Source organism: Podarcis gaigeae (assembly GCF_964106915.1).
Source record: "Podarcis gaigeae genome assembly, chromosome: 16".
Taxonomy (NCBI): domain Eukaryota; kingdom Metazoa; phylum Chordata; class Lepidosauria; order Squamata; family Lacertidae; genus Podarcis; species Podarcis gaigeae.
Window position 1 is genome coordinate 1,274,786 of NC_139693.1, and position 15,028 is coordinate 1,289,813.

At 42.4% G+C, this 15,028-nt stretch overlaps 2 protein-coding genes across 2 annotated transcripts in view; both read right to left on the minus strand.

Annotated features, from left to right (window-relative positions):
- The window catches only part of LOC310834447 (vomeronasal type-2 receptor 26-like), a gene marked incomplete at both ends in the record, with an annotated part of 194,507 nt that overhangs the window by 170,138 nt on the left and 9,341 nt on the right, over positions 1-15,028 (minus strand). The window contains one exon of the mRNA XM_083717934.1: positions 14,841-14,927. Coding sequence (XP_083574060.1) covers positions 14,841-14,927 — 87 coding nt within the window. The remainder of the gene's footprint in view (positions 1-14,840; positions 14,928-15,028) is intronic.
- LOC310834417 (vomeronasal type-2 receptor 26-like) lies at positions 1,224-7,416 on the minus strand (the record flags this gene model as incomplete). The annotated part of the gene is made up of 4 exons (XM_083717908.1): positions 1,224-2,125; positions 3,764-3,890; positions 5,341-6,231; positions 7,126-7,416. 4 exons carry the CDS (start codon positions 7,414-7,416, stop codon positions 1,224-1,226), a joined length of 2,211 nt encoding a protein of 736 aa, XP_083574034.1.

Below are 15,028 nucleotides of genomic sequence, written 5' to 3' on the forward strand. Positions count from 1 at the left end.
TCCCAGTTAATCCATTAGTATATGATTCCACAAATCATCAAAGAAGTGGTGTCCTAGAAATGTCAGTGCCACAATACACCTTGGACAGAGCAACCCTAAATATAAAAACCAGCATAATTAAAGATGACATAAACTATCCCTATTCCAAACTCCATTCTGGAGCCTCTGGGAGGGGCGACTGCTGACTAAACTGATAAATGAGTGTAAGCCTAAATTTTCATGACCAGGCCCTAGGTACTATGACCCAACTGAGTGGGATTTGAAACAGATGTAAGTCTCTCTTTGCCCTGCCATGTTCGCCTCGCCCCCAGAACACTAATGGGGTTTATTTGTTTATTTCATTTTATTTACACCAGCATGAATTAATTTACTTTAAATTATCCAGGATGAGCTCTGGATGAATCAGGATGAGGAACTTGCACTGGCATATTTCCACTGAGCAATCATGGACAACTTTTCAGATCAGCCTCAGCACCTGAGAACTGGTGTCATGGTCTGGGTTACAGACAGTCGGAGTCCCAGCTTGGTACGTTGGGACCTGGGTAGAGGTCGGGAAGCAGGAATCAGCAGTCCATGGTCAGCAGTCCAGGGGTTAGGAAGCCAAGAGCCCACAAATCAGGAAACCAGGGGTCAGGAAACCAAAGCACAGCTAGGTGGGTAGCATGTTGCTGTGGCTAAGAGCCAGATGGAAATACTGGTCTTATATACCCCTCTCAGCCCTTGCCACCAGGTGCTACGAGTCTTCTGTCAAGCCTCACCTGTGCGGCAAACTCAGGAAGGCCCCAGTCCTGTGAGGCCCTACCAGTCACAGGGCCTGGCTCCTGCACGCACTTCTGACAACTGGTAAGTGGCCAATATATATCCTATTTCTAAGACAGTTTGTGTTTGGTCATTATTTTAATTTTTTTCAATGTGTGTATGCATGCAAGCACATGTGTGAACAATTGCAAATGTCAATGTGGTAACAGAAAGTGTGAATCAAAGCACTTTCAGAAAAATTGACCAAGGAAGCTCAGGCATTAGCTGGAAAGAGAGATGAGGATGATTTCATAGAGGCAATGTATCTTTATTGCACATTGAAGGGCACATCACTCAACAGTGGCAACCACTGGATTCACACTTACAACTCAGGAATAATGTTCCTCATTTTAACCATTATATATGGGGAGGGGAGAGGGATATCTGTTGTGGGAGGGGATAAATGTATGTGTACTTTATCTCATTTATTTCTTTTTAACTATTAGATGTTCTTTGTTGTTCAGCTCAGGTCTCACCACAATGATGTAGCATTTAGGGGTAAAGATGCAGCCCAGTAACCCAGCACTAGAAGCCAGTATGGAGAAGATCTCCACCACCACCATGTCTTTTCCTCTTGTGCTCAGGTAAGTTGGAATGAAGGTCAGCCAAACACTGCAGAAGACCAACATGCTGAAGGTGATGAACTTGGCTTCATTAAAGCTGTCAGGTAACTTCCTGGCTACGAAAGCTACAGTGAAACAAACAATGGCCAGGAAGCCCATAAACCCCAAGACGCAGTAGAACATAGTGACCGACCCTTCATTGCATAAGAGCACAATTTGATCCATCATTGTGTGTGTATCTCTATCTGGAAAGGGGGAAAACATTGCCAGCCAGAGAGCGCAGATCCCCACTTGGATGTTTGAGCAGGACAGAATGATGGAATAAGCTGATCGTTTCCCCACCCATTTCCTCATCCTAGATCCTGGTTTGGTGGCCATGAAGGCTAAAAGCACAGATGCAGTTTTGGCCAGGATACTAGAGATGGACACACAGAAGATGATACCAAAAGCAGTTTGTCGGAGAAGGCAAGTCACCTCATTAGGCTTCCCAATGAACATCAAGGAGCAGAGGAAGCAGAAGAGGAGGGAGATGAGGAGAATGTAGGTGAGACTTCTGTTGTTGGCTTTGACTATGGCGGTGTCCCGGTGCTTAATGAAGATGCCGAGCACCACAGCTGTCAGCAGAGACAACAATAGTGCAGAGGAAGTTGAAACAATGGCCAAAGTGTCACCAAATGCCAGGAAGTTTGGCATCTTAGGAATGCATTGATCCTGGCCTCTGTTTGAATATTGGTCTTCCGGACAACTGACACATGTTTCTTCATCTGAAAAAGAATGCACGATAATGTAAGAACCAGAATGGTTCATGCTCAAGAACAGAAACCCACCTTGTGTTTTTACTCATGGAGTGTTTCAAATTCTTCTGCCCAAAGTGCATCAAGTAGAAACATCATGGAACATATCTGGTTTGAAATATAGTTTTCTCCTGGTGTTCAACAAAGTTAGTCTTAAAATAAAAAGCACTGTTCAGTGAAATGACACAACCATTCTGGCATTAGTTCAAAATTGTAGGAGTCAACAAAAAAAGGTGTATTGGGACTGTCACAATGAACTTTCCCCAAACTGCCTCATTTTCATAAAAAAAAAGTCTGATTCATCTCCTGATGTTTTATTTCATGGCCATCTAATCTGACTTAGTTTTAATAAGATGTACAGAACACACTTTGCTTTCAAAGTATCTGAAAATTATTTTTTTATTATCCTTAATAAAGAAAAAATTAAGTAGACATATGGAAATAACTGAAGTATGTGCTGTATGCCCCAGTCTCACATTATGATCAGGAAGGAAGTGATTTTGCAACCAGCGTTTATTTAGGAACAAGAGGAAAGTCTGACTAAGGGTCGTTTTTGCTGCACAGAAAAGGAGATCACAGGATGCAAATAGAAATAACATCAGATTCAAAACGCATAGAACATAGACTAAATATGAATTGGAGATAAAAATCAAAAACTTGTTGATAATGAATCTAATTTCTAATAATATTTTAATTCTAAATGAGTTTTAATATTATGTTGAAATAGTAAGGCTTAAGACAAGCATTGGGAACAGTATGCCTGGGGTTGAAATGTGATTCCCCATCCCCATGCTCCTTGCCCCAGTCCTTTTGGGTGGCTGGAATGTGTTGTCGAACTGTGATGCTGCCTCTTTCTAGTGTAGTTGGCCGATTGCCAGGTGCCTGGGCATAGGTTGTGTGCAAAGCTAGGCATTTAATATGGCCTGAAATTAACCCACGGTGCATAGATCATAACCATTTGACTACTGTCTCTGTCCCCACCCAACAGAGTTGAGACTTAGAGAGTGATTAAATTGGTAGGCCTTACCCGTCATATCAATGTGAGGGCTATGAAGGGTAAAACTAGCCATGATCTCTGATGCAGGGATGGTTGACTGGGAAAGACTGAGAAGGAAGACCAAACCTCCACTTCATTATTCTGACAGGGCACTGGTACTAGAAGGTGGGGGTTTTGTTTTACATTCAGGTTAAACCACTGTAGATGCCTCCAAAGATGTTTACAAAATAGTTGTTCATTGGAAACCCCAGAAATCTCTCAAGCTCTTCATTTTCGAGTATGACTTCAAACATCATCTTTAATCTTTCTTCCACAATTACAGCTACTCAAAGTTCCATTCATGCATTCAAGATCACGAGTCAAATGCCTGCGCTATCAGAGGTATCTGAGAACTTAATGTATCATTCACTGAGATGTTGATATATTCCTTGGTATGATTATAACAAAATATAAATTAGATTGTTGTATCTATGTAAAACTGGGGATCCATGCATAATGCCATAATTTAAAAATTGCCACTAGGTTAATGAGAATGAACTTGCAAAAGAGTTGCCCACATTTTACTTCGATAAAATGGATTGCTTGATCTTTTACAACATAGCATATCCTACCCTTCTCATTTGAGATCATCCCATCAGGACAAGGAGCACAAGCATAGCAGCAAAAGGTTTTCCCCTCCTTCTTTTTCTTCCCATAACCAGGGCGGCAGATGTCATTACATACTGAAAGCGGTGGCACCTGCCCAAATATATAGGAATGGTTTAGCTTGAATTCATCTTTTTTCATATTCTATCAGATAATCGACCAGCAAACAGGAGGACAAGTGGTACAGAATGCAAAAGCTGTAAGTACACAGGTATGCAATAAATAGTAGGAATATCTGCTCTGTTAAGTATCATACAAAGATGGATTCAGATTTGCATACTTGGCCTGATCAGTGAATCAAATAGTTTAACATTCAATCTCGCACCACTAACTAGAGATTTGCCTCAGGGATTTCACACAGTCACAAAACAGTCAGTATTATGCATTATCTGAAAGCCATGGACTCTCTTTGGTTAAAGATGTGCTGACTTAATGCCTCTAAATATTGCATTTTTCATCATAATGGTTTGTTTAAGAATCAGATATGTGTGTATAGGAAAAGGTAGTTCATAAGATGATGCCTTGCCTTCAATGAAATACTCAACCTCTATATATCAATTTACCCTCTAATAAAACATTTTATCCTATTTGTATTACAGTGATACCTTGGTTTACAACCATAATCCATTGCGGAGGTCTGGTGGTAAGACAAACAGGTTGTAACCCAAGGCACACTTTCACCAATGGGGCCTCCAAAAAAAATTGGTTGTAATCCAAGAAAAAGGGGACACACACTTCAGGGTTTGACGTGGTTGTAATCCAAAACGGTTGCAAACCATGGTACCATTGTATTATCATTACTGTTATAATTCGCCTGCCTTTCACTATGAGGTCCCAATGAATTTCACATTTAATTATTCATCATGCTAAGAGAGGCATTTAGTGTTTGTGTTATGTCCATTCTCCTCGCATATTGCTGAATGACCACAGTGTTGACACACACCTGTTATCCTCACCTGAGTCAAGCCTCGGTGCCATTCAATTCTGTCCTCATAAATGGTGAGCACTTTACCAGGAGGATCCAGCTTCCCTACTTGGACTCTGACATATGATTTATTTGGGAACGTGACCAAGTTTGTAATGTCAAATCCGGCTGCTAATTCTCCATGCTCATCCAGTGCAATTTCCTCCCCAGCAGTGTTGTTGAATGAGATCTTGTGAAGGATTGAGTGGAGCTGGGTGGAAAGAGAACGAGGAGCTGAAGGTCATTTTCCTATATGGCTACAAGTCATTACAATTCATCAAGGATAGTAATCTACTTGCAGAAGCAGTAAGGGAGTAACAAATCATGAAAGGGTATAAAATTCAACTGTGGTGGGTGCTGCAGAGTACTTGCAAAATGATACATGGTGGAGAAATAAGTCTGGAAAATCATGGTTATATGGGATCCGTATTTGGAAGAAGACTTAAAAAAACTGGGAAAATAAAAGCTGGATACAAATATCCTGTAGATCACTGGTTGGAGACACCATGGATATTGGGTCCAGGAAATTGTCCAGAACCTATATAAGGACAGTTGACATTGGAGATGAGGAAACATTACCTGCCAGGGCCCCACATTCTGAGGAACCATTCTGTTGCTGGACTCCCTTGCACTGCCTTTCAGCCCAGCTGACTGCAAGATATGCAAGGCATGGGCCAAAGCATAGGCGGCGTTATAAATGCTGTAGCTGTGGCCAGTCATGCTCATTTCAAAATAAGGGGCAGGAAGGCTCTCTAGCATCTCCTCTCCAGTACATCTGCCATAGATGAATGCAGACACAGCTAATGAGTTGGATAATGAACAACTGAATGCTTGTTCCCAGAAAACTTTGATAAATCCGTCTTCATTTGCCCAGGAAGGATTTACAAGCTGAAGAAACTTTTGGAAGTCTTCTATTTCCTTTGAATGAATTGTGAAGGAGATAGCGCCATGGAACATGTGTCTGTCTAAATCAGTAATTGCCTGAATGGGGTATAATGTGAAATCTATTTGTGCTGTTGTAATCCACACTTTTGCTGTAGAGAGTCTCTTATTTCGCGGAATTAGTATTTGACTTATCTTGATTACCCCTATAATTGCTCCCAACCATGTAATAGAGCCACTTTCTCCATATATAACAACTGCATTGGCTTTGCTTCTCATGAATACTGGCAAAGTATTTTGTTTGTGGTGGAGCATCTCCTGTATGCTGTCAGAGAAGAGCAGGTGCGTTTGAGCTCTTTCTGTGAATGCTGAACAGATTCCATTCTGCAAAAGCATTTCCTCCATGGTCTGTAGGAATCGGTCTCCACCTTCATTATCTATAGCATAGAGCCCAACCCATTTCCACTTGAAGTGTAGAAGTAACTGAATAATTCCTTGGTATTGCAGGGCTTCACTGGGTACCATGCGGTAAAAGGAAGGGAACTGGGCTTGATTCTTCACTGCTGGCTCAAATGAGCCATATGAGATCTTTAAAAAATAAGAGTTGGAAGAGTAGCTAATTATTTCCCCAGATTTCAAATTAGTGGAAGTCTATACAGGCAGTAGAATTCTATACAGCAATGGAACAGATTTCCACAAGAGGTGGTGGGCTCTCCTTCCTTGCAGGGTTTTAAGCAGAGGTTGGGTGGCCATCTGTCATGGAGGCTTCAGCTGAGATTCCTTTATTGCAGGGGGTTGGACTGGATGAGGCTTGGGGTCCCTTCAAACTCTAAGGTTATATGATTCTATGCCCAATTTCCTTCTGTTCGGACAGGTTCCTCCACCTTTTACTCACACTAAGAAAACTACACAACCCTCTTAATGTAGACACTCCTGACAGTTTTGGTTAACATACACTCTAAATGAGATGTATATTGAAACCCGTTCCTCTCATTCTGAGGTAACTTCTTTTAAAGAGAATATGTTGGGGGGTTGGGGTTGGGGCGAGCATCAGCTTATAGACACAATGAGCCACCCTCTTTGAAGTAATTTACAAGTGGTTTGACTACAATCTGCTTTCCAGTAGACTTCAAAGGAATGAGTGTATGCGGAGGAAAGGCAGGGAGAAGGGGTGTTCTTCTGGCTTTGGGGTTCTAGGGTTCTTGAGATGGTGCTGCTGTAATTCCCCAACGTGAACAGCCCCTCTCCTTCTATCACACCTCAAACAATTCTCCTCTCTACGAACGAAACACAAATCATTTTAAACCTACACACCTCTCATGCACATCATTGGATAGTAATGAATGCAAATTTCAATTCATTCTCCTTCCTATCACACAGTTCTATCTTTACACTTCATCAAATTACTGCTGGAAAGAGTAGAAAAGTGAATTATGGGGGAGGTGAGAGGAAAGCCTCTGAGTTCCACTACTCAGATCCTACCTGTGGAATCTTGTAAAGACCCAAGATATCTGCCATGCAGGAAGAGGTATCAGAACTAAGTCCTCCAATTACTCCTATTACATTTTCCTGGGTGCCACATTTGTAGTTAGGGACAAACCGGTGTGATTTAAAGAGCAGGTCCAAAGTGGTGCGGTAAGTCTTCCTTGAATCAGTATAGCTGTCGTAGATCTGGAACCCGAGCGTGACATTGGGCAAGATCCTGGGATTCTCATTGATCTCATCAACAGCAAACACCAGGGCAAGGATGTGCTGGTAGAACTTGGTCACCATGCTGCAGATAAAGGGACTTGCTGTTTCATGGTGGAATCAAGGCTCGTGCTTCAAAAGATTGTCTCATGGTCTTATAGCCACAACAACCTATATCTCCCTCCTCCCCCCCCCAGGAGCTCAAAATCTCTTCTCCAGTTAATCCCTACAACAGCCCAGGGATGTAGGTTAGGCTGAGAGGCAGGCACTGGCCCAAGGTCACCCAGTGGAGATTCAAACCTTGGTCTCCCATGTCCCAGTCAGACACTCGCCACTACACCACCCTGGCCTTGGGTGGCTTTAGACTTGTGCTTCCATCACAATTTCTGTGCAATGAGCTAGCCTAGCGTGGATGCACTAAGTCCTTGCCAATGAGTGAAGTAAGAACTGAGGGCCTCACACACATTCCTATCACATCTCCCCTATTCAGGAAAGCCAGTTGTGGAGCCTGCAGCAGCTTCTCTCCTGCGGGGCTGAGACTTTCTGAGACTGTCTTCTTTCTTCTCCTTGATATGTGATATTTTTGTTCCCCTTTCTGTACTTTGGGCAGGTATAGAAGAATAAGAAGGCTGAAAAGCATTTAACAGGGTAGGATGGGCTGTCCTGAGATGTATTTAGTGGGTGAAGGAGACAGAAGGGATTTTGACAGGTAAGGACAGTCCCCTTCTTTCTCCCTCCCTCCCTTCATCGACTTTTCCTTTCCTTTCCTTCTCTCCCACTCCCACACATACCAGTCACTCATTCTGAAACCTCCCAGTCACTGCCCAATCCTATGCATGTTTACTCATACGTAAGTTCCACCATTTACAGCGAAGCTTATGCTCAGATAATGTATATAGAATTGCAGCCGTACTCTTGAGGGCTGGGAGTCATTCTCTTGCTATGTTTCTCCTATCAAATTTCATTTTGCTGCAGAGAATAATTAATAGATGGACCATTGGTTTGACTCAATTTAAGGCAGGTTTCTATTATCCTCTTTCTTGAAATGTACATGAGATGTGTCCCTCAGACTCCAATTTGTCATCTCTCCAAAATTATGTTGACAAATATGTTTCAATGGGTGAAAATATTGGTGCAATGGAAAGCTTCCTCACAGTCCCCTTCTAAAATGGGCAGACTGAGCACCTATGTACCAGAGCCAGAACAGAGAGCAAATAGATAATCTAAGGCTAATATTTCCAAATGCCCAGTTACCAGTACAAGCACAGCCTAATTACACATATTTTGGAGAATGTCCTTGTCTCAATCTTTAATATTTCTTTTAAAAACCAAGTTAAAAAAGCAATTATTCATGCAGATATACAGACCTTCTAAATTAAAAATGAAAACTTTTGCTTACACTGGGGACTTAATCAGGGAGTGTTGAGAAGGGTATTGGTTGAAGGAAACTATGGAGAACACAGGATTTGACAGCTGAGACACTATCCCACTGATGAGGAAATCACCCGACTGGTGCCACTCATGTAGAACATCTTCAGGATTATTTCTGGTGCACTTAACAGCATGCACATAGCACACCATGTTCGGAAGCAGCAGAATCAGAAGCAGCAGCATCCCAATGCATGTGCAAATTCCTCACTCTCTGTGTGTATAAAACAAGCCACTGCCCTGATTGAAAAATGGTTTAGATTGCTGAAGGCTCTGGGAATATAATTCTCACATGGACTTACTACCTTTGCCTAACCATTAAGCTCAGCTGTTTTCCAGAAGTGTGTCTTGAATTCTAATTAACAACACAATATTCAGACTTGCCCTATACATGGGGGTGGGTGGAGGAATTATCCAAATGATAGAGACCTGCCTCTCTCTTCCCCCTAATCTGAGCTGTCTGTGGAACATTGGGTTTCCTTATCATCATTTCAGTCTTTTTATCAATACCTTTTCGTACTAACTTCTAGAAGGCTACTGGCACTCTGGGCAGATTATAGACATTTTGATAATTGCAGAGTAGATAATGATTTTTGCAGTGTTTTGGGATACTGTTATGCATCAACAGGAGGAAAACTCCTGCCAGAAAAATATTTTTCAGAACATGCAATGGTACCTAAATGATCACCTAGTCCAACTCTGCCACACAGTCCTACAAAGCTGGCCATCCATCATCTACTTAGAAACTTTTAATGAATGGGGTTCTAGTAGCATGCAAGACCACCTGTCCCCTTATGAAACAGCTCACACTATTAGAAAGAATTACTCTCTAAGGTCTCAGAACTTCACAATTCAGCAGATCTGCCTGATCCCTTCTAGCTGCACCAGCATTACAGACAAGGGGGATTTAGGCTGAGCTACAGTGACTCCAAATATTGAATCTATGAGGAAGCAGAGCATGCTTGGGATCAATATGTCAGTGCTACAATTCGTCTTCCCCCCCACTCTAGGACAAAACATTAAACATCAATATAAAAATAATAATTCTTAGTGATGAATACCCTATGTGAGAAAAATAATAATAAAATCATTTATTTTTAATCACTTATTTGCAAAAATTAATGCTTTCTCTGCTAATTCAATCCCCTGCATTCTGTGCCCCCTGCAATAATGAATGGACAGCCTATGCTATGCACTACTTCTTTGTGGGTTTGGGGAACAGGGAGACTATTCCAAACTATGTCCAGATGTAGGGAGAGTGGGCTTGGACCCAGTGCTGGCCCTACTAGACCTATTTTAGATGGTGAATATGATCAACATAGGTTGATCAACATAGGTTCATTAACTTCACTCTGAACATAGGTTCATTAACTTCACTCCGAATCGAACAACCCATAGGGAATGCAGCTGCCCTTTAGATGCCACACATATTTGTAGGGTTTTCTGGGCTTCTTGATGTATATGGGAAAATCTCCACCAGCACTGTTTCACTAGGGCCACAAATGAAAATGAATAAAAAAGGACAGGGAGGTGTCATCAGGGTTAGGAAGGGTGTTGCGTACAGAAAAATCCCTTAGTGTCTGCAAGTGTCATAATGGGATCAATGAAAGCCAATAAGCTGAAAACTGACAAGACAGGAGTGCTGTGGTTTGCTTGTTCCTATGTCCAGCATGAGTTTGACCAAACTGCGGGGGGCAGTGGAAGACAGGAGTGCCTGGCGTGCTCTGGTCCAGGGGGTCACAAAGAGTCGGTCACGGCTAAACGACTAAACAACAACAACAACAACAACAACAACATGTCCAGGAATGAGATAGGCAGCCTGTTCTGGAAGAGATCTCACTCATTCTGAGGGGCTGGGTTTCTACTCCAGAGCCAGTGTGGTGTAGTGGTTAAGAGCGGTAGTCTTGTAATCTGGGGAACCGGGTTTGAGTCTCCGCTCCTCCACATGCAGCTTCTGGGTGACCTTGGGCTAGTCACACTTCTTTGAAGTCTCTCAGCCCCACTTACCTCACAGAGTGTTTGTTGTGGGGGAGGAAGGGAAAGGAGATTGTTAGCCGCTTTGAGACTCCTGAAGGGGAGTGAAAGGTGGGATATCAAATCCAAACTCTTCTTCTTATTATTCTACTACGTGATTCAATCCTGTCTTGGCAAGTCTGCATTGGGCTGCATGGTGTAATAACTTACGGAATTTAGCTTCTGCTGAAAAAAAATCAGCACACACACACAGACATAAATAGCATGTTTCTAGGGGAATGAAGGACCCACCATGTTTCTATATCATCTGGCGGGATTTTATTTCCTATGCTTCAGAATTTGATCAGTGTTCACCATCCATGTCAGCTTGGGGAATATGGATGTCGTGATTTATATTGTTGTGCCACCATTTCTTTTTCCTGTTATTTATTGCTTGTTTGCTTTGTGTACAGTACGATATAATTTTGCGATTTTGGATTGTTTATAATGTCAATAAAGAAAGAAGAGAATAGAGCGGGTGCCCTGGGAGAGTTATTTGGGTGGGGGGCAGAAACCAAAGGAGACAACTAGGCTGCCCCTCCACCTGAGGCAATTCCCTAAGCCTGCCTAATGGAAGAGCCAGGCCTCAGCAGAAAAGTTTCAAAAACCAAAAGTAGCTGTTTCATAAGGCCAAAACATAACACAAAAATCCTGAATATAATTTCATTCCTTCACATGCTCCTGCCTTGAGTTATGCTTCTTTCATAATCCTAGGTAGAATAACAACAACATAAAGGAAACCACAAATATCAATATTATTAAGTACTTTCTGCTGTTCAACTCAGGTATTGCAACAATCAGGTGGGATTTGGGGTCAAAGAACCATTTTTGCCATAAAATCATTATTCTCTGCTATCATTGAATTAAGTAGCTTTCATAAATGAAAACAGAATCTCTTCTGCTATTTATAGTTTTCTTTGTATTAGCTGCTCTATGTTCTTCAACCCAGGTCTCACCAAATGTAGCATTTTGCAGAAAAGAATAATCCACCCCTGGAAGCCAAGATGGACAGCTACCATGTATTTTCCTCATGTGCTCAGGTATGTAGGAACAGAGGATAGCCCAAAACCACCAAAGACCAGCATGTTAAAGTTGATGGACCTGGCTCCATTAAAAGCAGGATCTTAGTGGCAGCTTCCTGCACCTATTTCCATTAATATGTTCTGAAGAGGAACATTACATAAAAATATTATTTACATATTCATTATTTTTTGAAAGTAGCTTACAAAGATTCTCAGAGTAAGAACCTCAATCATGCCTGGTATCAGGAAAACAAGTAAGGAGAGACCCAGATGGTACCAGCAGTGATTTGATGGCCTTTCATGCACTCATCTCTGGCCTTGTTTAGTGTCCTTGTTGAGGACCTAGCAATGGCATCTGAGGCAAGGCGTTAGGGCTGAATAACTGGATCTCAGTTTATGATGGAAGAGCTGGTATGCCCTGAATAAAAAGTGTGTGCTGAACAGCTCATGATGGATGTAATTCTTTCTTTGGTAGGCAGCAGGCAGGTCGGTATCAAAACTATAACATTAGTCAACATTTAATAAAATAAGCAAAACAAGCATATACATTTTGGGATGAAAATTCTAGCCTACTCATCCATTTTAGATTTTCTAGGGAAATATAACCAAATGTTAAATTTTTACTTTCTTTTTAGCTGCTCCTTATTGTTCAGTTCAGGTCTCAAGATAATTATATAACATTTAGGGGAAAAGATACAGCTCAGTATCCCAGCACTGGAGGCCAAGATGGAGAAGATCTCCACAGCCACCAGGTTTTTCCCTTTGGTGCTTAGATAGGTTGGAACAAAAGACACCCAAACACTGCAAAACACCAACATGCTGAAAGTGATGAATTTGGCTTCATTGAAAACGTCCGGCAGCTTCCGAGCAAAGAAAGCCACAATGAAGCTGACAAGAGCCAGCAGCCCCATGTAACCAAGAACATAGTAGAACATGTTGGCCGATCCTTCATTGCATTCCACGATGATTTCTTCGGGCAGAGAGTGCATGTCCAGATCTGGGAAAGGAGGATCGCTACATAGCCAGACTATACAAATGCTTGCTTGGATAAAGGAGCAGCCAAGAACGATAGAGATGGAAAATCTTTTCCCCACCCATTTCCTCATCTTGGATCCTGGCTTGGTGGCCACGAAAGCCAGAACCACAGTGAGGGTTTTGGCCAAGACCGAAGAAACGGCTACTGAGAAGATGATCCCGAAAGCAGTTTGTCTCAGAGTGCAGGTCCATGTCTGAGGCTGGCCAATGAAAAGCAAAGAGCAGAGGAAGCAGAGCAGGAGGGAGACGAGCAGCGTGTAGGTGAGATTCCGGTTGTTGGCTTTGACAATGGGAGTGTTTCGGTTTTTGATGATGATTCCAAGCACCAAGGCTGTGGTTGCAGAAAGAGCCAGAGCCAAAACAGCCAAGCTGATGCCAAAAGTTTCTCCATAAGACAGGAAGTTTTCTCTTTTGGGAAGGCATTGGGTTTTCTCTTTGGTAGGATACTGATCTTCTCGGCAGAGTAAGCAATCACTGATATCTTGAAGGGGGAATAAATAAATCAGGCTTCCAGATACAGAGTTTTGGGTCTTGCTGAGGTACAATTATTTATAGTAAAGGATCAGGAAACTTTGAATGTTATTGTCCTATGTTTCAATACAATTTACAGTATACAAAATATGAAACATTATCTTTTCCAGGAAACCTTTAGACTATTTACCTGTTTTGTCTTTAGGGTAAGATAAGAAGAAGAAGAGTTTGGATTTGATATCCCACTTTATCACTACCCTAAGGATTTTCAAAGTGGCTAACAATCTTCTTTCCCTCCTTTCCCTTCCTCCCCCACAACAAACACTCTGTAAGGTGTGTGAAGCTGAGGGATTCAGAGAAGTGTGACTGGCCCAAGGTCACCCAGCAGCTGCATGTGGAGGAGCGGGGAAGCGAACCCGGTTCACCAGATTATGTCCACCGTCCTTAACCACTACACCACACTGGCTCTCTAAGTTATTTTTTGAGTATTTATGTTTCCTTTGAGTGGTTAATTAAATCAGACTTAACATCCAGTAGCTAAAGTCCGATACACACTGTCTAAATGATAAGCTCCATAATGCTCAAAGGGTTTATCTGTATTTACACATGCATATGATTAAAGTTTTGGTGTGTCTCTCGCATTCTTTTTGCTGTGTTTGCAGCACTCAAGTGACCACTCTGGGCGCAAGCCAGGACAGTGTGTAGGGGGTCTTGGGCTGCCCAGACAGGTAAACCCTTTCAAGGAATCTGGATGGAAAAATATTATTTACTATGTTTCGCAGTAGAAGGGGACCTAAGAAAGGAAGTTTCCTTGAACAATATAGAAAGCATTTCCTAGAAAGGAAAGCAAAAGGTTGCCCAGAAAGACAGCTTAACATCAACAGAAGACTTATACTGTTGGTATAATCTAGTCAACACACCTGTATGGTTATAAAAAGCACATTACTCTTGAACTGACAGTGCTAAAACTTTGGTGATTAAGTAAACTGTGGTAGCAATCCCTGAAGTTTATGGGCATGGAGGTAAGCAGAATAGATGTTTATTAGGTAAAGGTAAAGGACCCCTGACCATTAGGTCCAGTCGTGGCTGACTCTGGGGTTGCAGTGCTCATCTCGCTTTATTGGCCATGGGAGCCAGTGTACAGCTTCCAGGTCATGTGGCCAGCATGACTAAGCCGCTTCTGGCGAACCAGAGCAGCGCACGGAAATGCTGATTACCTTCCCGCCGGAGCGATACCTATTTATCTACTTGCACTGGCATGCTTTCGAACTGCTAGGTTGGCAGGAGCAGGGACCGAGTAACGGGAGCTCATCCCGTGCGGGGATTTGAACCGTCAACCTTCTGATCAGCAAGTCCTAGGCTCTGTGGTTTAACCCACAGCGCTACCCGTGTCCCTAAGATGTTTATTAGCTGTTCATAAATCAGGGTGTTTGTCAGCTCCTTCTTCCACAACAGAACATTATGCTTTCTGAGATGTACATATCTCCCTTTTGACATAGCCAACTCCATCACAGGTATTCAGAACATGTTGTTTCCTACCTGTCTGGTTTGAAATCTTCCCTTCTGGACACGGAGCACAATCATAGCAACAAAACGGTTCCCCTTCTTTCCTTTGTCTGCTGTAACCTGGATGGCAGGGGTCATTACACAAGGCCAGGGGAACCACCTAACCAAGAAAAAGAAGGCATTGCATGTATTCTGCTGTGCTCTCAGTTGTTCTTTGACTT